The 5,000-nt window shown below is 57.7% G+C and overlaps 1 protein-coding gene across 1 annotated transcript in view; it reads right to left on the bottom strand.

The window, feature by feature from the left end:
* The window catches only part of si:dkey-237i9.1 (SEC14-like protein 1), a 12,773-nt gene that overhangs the window by 7,506 nt on the left and 267 nt on the right, over positions 1 to 5,000 (bottom strand). Inside the window, exons 2-6 of the mRNA XM_035404269.1 lie at positions 4,760 to 4,879; positions 3,623 to 3,794; positions 3,149 to 3,283; positions 2,455 to 2,589; positions 1 to 129 (exon numbers count right to left, since the gene is read on the bottom strand). The exon at positions 1 to 129 is cut by the window's left edge and continues 123 nt beyond it. Of these exons, the coding sequence (XP_035260160.1) occupies positions 1 to 129; positions 2,455 to 2,589; positions 3,149 to 3,283; positions 3,623 to 3,794; positions 4,760 to 4,879 (691 nt within the window). The remainder of the gene's footprint in view (positions 130 to 2,454; positions 2,590 to 3,148; positions 3,284 to 3,622; positions 3,795 to 4,759; positions 4,880 to 5,000) is intronic.

The following is a 5,000-nucleotide window of genomic DNA, read 5'->3' as shown; positions in this document are numbered from 1 at the left end:
CCCCAGCGTGTCCTTCTTGGGGGGCTGGGGCGCCCTCTTCGAGTGGAAGATGTTGAAGATGATGTCGCCCTTGCACACGTCGAAGTCCCAGGTGATGACGGAGGAGGCGTCGATGATCTCGATCAGCAGCTGAGAGCGGAGAGCGAGGGGCGGGGTTAGGAGCGTACCGAGGCATGCTGGGAGGAGAGGGTGCGCGCACACAAACACACACAAACGCGCACACACGCACACACACGCACACACTCACACACAGACACACGCGCGCACAGACACATGCACACAAACATGCACACAGACACATGCGCACACTCACACACACGCGCACACACATATACACTCACACAGGCACACACACACAGACACACACTATCACACAGACACGCACACACACACATGCACACAAACATGCACACGGACACATGCACACACGCACACACACAAACATACACACGCGCACACACACTCACACACACACTCACACAGACACTCACACACACACACACACCGTGTGGCCTCTGCACGCTCTACTACACACATTTAAAGCTCCCGAAAAAATACATAAATACATTTTATTCTACTTAATCCAGCACGTTTCTCCCCCGCTGTTCTGGGAAATACATTTGTCAGTGTTCCCCTGCAGCCAGTGACTCAGATGAAGCACCAGCTGCTCATAATTGGGCTCGGCTGGAATGAGCTGGCGTTGCCATCTCCAATTATCTGCAGTGTTATCTAAAGTTTAGGACTTGTGCACGCAGACAGACGCAATCACAGGTGCTCAGTCAGCAGCACTCTTAACCTTCCAAAGCTTATACTTATCACGCCGGTGATTACGAAATTACAGTTTACATAACGTTCGGCATATTGTTGGACACCGTAGATGACGTTCAGAGAAAATCGCCCTGTGATCTCATTCTGGCTCTCCCCCGGTGTTTCCGGGCCATCTTGATTCAAGGATTGCAAAGTAACAGTACCGATGAATGGGAAGTGAAACCCCGCTGGGCGACTTCAGACTCCAGCGAATCATCTTTGCCTGCGTTCGCTTTCGGCACAACACAAAAAAAAACTAAGATATAGAACCGTGCCAAGTTGCCATGGAAACTGGACCGCTCCAGCAATACCGACGAGCGCGGAGTGAAACAGATTCGTCACGTTAAGGATAACAAGCGTGGCCTCAAAATACCCGCTGCGCAGTTTGAAAGGCCTCTCCCTGACTCGATGAAAGACGTACGCGCGCTCGGGTGCGAGCGTTAGAGGAGAGAGCACGTCTGCCCCTGCAGCGCTGCACCCAGCTCTGTTATATAACATCAAAGGTGGGAACACAATGAAAATCTGGAGGATCAGGTTTTTTTTTTTGTTCAGGGTACGAACAGACGGCAAAGCGATACGCGTTTCCTCCCTGGGTCATTTTTATGGATCGCAATACAAGCGTCAAAGAGAAAAGTTCAGGATCGGCTACGACGCGGATGAAACTTTGCCGCCACTGAAAACTCTGTATTATATAAAAGGCATCTGAAGGCCTGTTCGCACGGGACTAGTATTACCCGGGGACCTCCAGTAACTTGTAACAATCGCGGAGGTCGTCTGTGATCTTAATCCCGTGCGTAATTCGTAAAGTACAAATACCACCGCAAATTAAGCTGCCGTATTTCGCCAAACACAGAGGTCGTGTGATAATACTAGTCCCGTGCGAATCGGCATCTCGGTGATTTGGGCTCGTGTTTCACTGTTACGCAGAGCAGAGCCTTGACTTTTTAAATCATATCCGGGGGGATAATGTCAGTAAAATCAAGTAAAATACAGACTTTGATTAACCCGTGCGAATGCACCACACGAAACACAGACGTGGGGGGTCATTTCTAAATCACACAAGGTCCCCGGGTAACACTAGTCCTGTGTGAATAGGGGTTTAGGCGGCGTTTTCCCGATCGGCGGGTCGCGGCAGTCCGGTGTACCGTCAGGCGAGGGCCGGCGTGCCGGGCGAAAGATCCTTCCAAAAAAAGAAAACCTTCCGGTGAATTTCAAAAACTTACATAAACAAAAAACGGTCGTTTTTGTGATCTGCCGTTCACAGAAGCCTAAATGAATGTGATTGAAATGTGCGCTGCTTCATTCAAACCCCGAAAGGAACTTTTGGACCTTCTGCGGACGCGTCACAGCGACGCCAGCGCCTCGCTCGCCTCTCAGAGGGGCGCGCCACGGGGTTCCGTAAATTTCGAGGGAAATACGGGACGGGAATCGCTGATTTAGGACTCTGAGTGTGCATGATCACCAGCGTGTGCAGGGCCCAGGGGCCAGAGCTGGAGTTTCACAAGGCTCATGGAACTGCAGGCGCGGCTGGCATGCACGGCTCCATCCAGCAGATGGCGCCCTTCCCCAGCACATTAAAGGAGAACCTGCGTGAAAGAGCCAGCCTGCGCAGTACCGTTCCTGGCCAGAAGAGGGGGGGGGGCGTACCTCGTGCGGGGCTCCCTTGAACACGCTGGCGCTCTGGTAGATGGTCTCGGTCCACAGGCGGACGTCCTCGTTCTCCAGCTCCTCCGCGGTCCGGTACAGGGACTTGGGGACCAGCCCGCCCTCCGGCACCTCACACTGCAAAGGGGGGAGGAGCAGCAGCGCAGAGACACAGCTGATCAGGCAACAGCGCTGCTCTCCCCCGTACGATCAGCCACCTTACACGCGCGTCACATCAAACTCGTCTCACAGGCCCGTCTGTCCTAGGTGACTTCCAGGGCCACTTAAACTCCAGGACCAAGTCTCCAGGATACGCAAAATTATCCAAATGGAGAGGGCAGAGCCGTTTAGATAATAGCTGTGCGAGCGCTTATCACAATGCTCATTACCAACTGAAATGGAAAATAATTAAGAAATAAAACCAAGAAAGTGAAGTTAAAATAATAAAAGGGAAGGATTCACGGTTAATTGGCTCTCTAAAGACTAAGAGTTCAGTTGCAATTAACACTTCCGCACTTCGGAAGCTTCCGGAAGAGAGCACATCACAGCCCTGTAACCCTAACCCCCTCCGCTCTCAATCCGGACCACCCGTGGGCAAAGCTGCCGGACCGCACGGCCTCTGCCACCGGGCGCCAGCGCGCGGAAGCCCAGGAGGACCATGGGTAAAAAAAAGGGGGCGTGTCTCCGGCGCGCTCACCATGCAGTCCCCGCCCAGGAAGTCGGGGATGACCTCCTTGTCGATGTAGTCCACCAGCCCCCCGGGCCCTTGGTAGTCGTTCCCGGCGTAGATGAGGAACTTTTTCCGGGTGTTCTCGTCGATGAAGGGGCTGACCTGCAGGCGGAGGGAGGGAGGGAGGGAGGGAGGGAGGGAGGGAGGAGGAGCGAGCGTGGTCAGCGTGGGGGAAGTGCGACTCAGACACAGGAAGCTGACTCAGCCGCGCTGCACTGTAACCACAGCGTACGCTGCGGTCCAGCGCTTCCGCAAAGGGCTCAGCGCCGATGCAGCAGATCATCAGCGTGCGCTAGGGCCTGTGGAGTGAGAGTCCTGCTCGGGCTGGTTTAAGGGGCTGGGGGGCTCAGTTTAAGGGGCTGGGGGGGCTCAGTTTAAGGGGCTGGGGGGGCTCAGTGGGGGCTCAGTTTAAGGGGTTTTGGGGGGGAGATGGGCGCTCACCAGGGTCCAGAGCACGGGGAAGACGCGGGGGGCCCTCAGGATGAGCAGCCGCCCCAGCGTTTCGGGGTAGTTGGCCTCCACCACCTCGATGATGCGCAGCAGGGCTTTCACCCCCGGCCTCCACAGGTGCCGCATGTTCAGACCCTCCAGATCCACCAGACACGTCCAGCAGCTGCACAGGAGAGGGAGGAGAGGGAGGTCAGGGAGGAGAGGAGAGGGAGGGAGGAGAGGACAGGAGAGGGAGGAGAGGGAGGTGAGGGAGGGAGGGAGGAGAGGAGAGGAGAGGGAGGTGAGGGAGGGAGAGAAGAGGGAGGAGAGGGAGAGAGGTGATGGTGGTGAGGGAGGAAGGTGAGGGAGGAGAGGGAGGAAGGTGAGGGAGGAGAGGGAGGGAGGTGAGGGTGGTGAGGGAGGAGAGGGAGGTGAGGGGGAGAGGGAGGGAGAAGAGGGAGGGAGGATAGGAGAGGTGAGGGACGAGAGGTAGGAGAGAGAGGAGAGGGAGAGAGGTGAGGGCGGTGAGGGAGGAAGGTGAGGGAGGAGAGAGAGGGAGGGAGAGAGGAGAGGGAGGTGAGGGAGGGAGGTGAGTATGGAGAAGGAGCACACAGCTGCACTGAGCGCTCTCTTCTCATTGGCTGTCATTCAGAACCACAGCAGCACTCAGAAACAGGAACACGCAGCCAGACCAGCGCCCCATCCTGTCCTGCGCAAACCGCAGCTTCCTCACTGGCTCAGAGAGAGAGCGGCGGGACCACCTGCCCGTCCGCCCCTCGCTCCCATAGGCTGACGAGTCACCCAAGCCCCGCCCACACGAGAACTTCAGCTCCCCGGCACCGGCGGCACGTGACTCTGCTCTCAGCTCTGACAAACACCTCCCCCCCCCTGCCCCCCACCCCCCCCCTGCCCCCCACCCCCCCCAGGGACAGCATACCAGCCCTCACGCTTCAAAGCGCCGGTCCGGATAGCGCACATTCCTTCAGATTAAGCGGTCTGGCCCGGGCCATGCTGGAGGGGGGTGCTGGAGCGAACGCGCTCACGCACGAAACACGCATCGGCGCCACCGCTTCGCTGGCCCCGCCCACCGTTCCGCAGACGCGGGACAGATTGTGACATCAGCCAGGCGCCGCCGGGAGCGACTCGTACCTGATTGGGCGGCCGAAGACCTTGGTGTTCTCCTCGCAGCGTCTCAGGCCCTCCTCGTTGATGGACAGCACCTGCGTGTGAGAGAGAGGGGGGGGGGGGGGGGTTAGGCCTGGCCTGCGGCTGGATGGGGAGATCAGGTGAGGGGGGGGGGGGGGGGGGGGGGGGGGGAGGATCAGGGGTGGGGGGGGTTAGGGTGGCCTGCGGCTGGATGGGGAGATCAGGTGAAGGGGGGGGGGGGGGG

The sequence above is a fragment of the Anguilla anguilla genome, chromosome 2 (assembly GCF_013347855.1).
Source record: "Anguilla anguilla isolate fAngAng1 chromosome 2, fAngAng1.pri, whole genome shotgun sequence".
Taxonomy (NCBI): Eukaryota; Metazoa; Chordata; class Actinopteri; order Anguilliformes; family Anguillidae; genus Anguilla; species Anguilla anguilla.
Note: the sequence above shows the minus strand (reverse complement) of the source record. Positions and strands in the feature narration are given on the sequence as shown.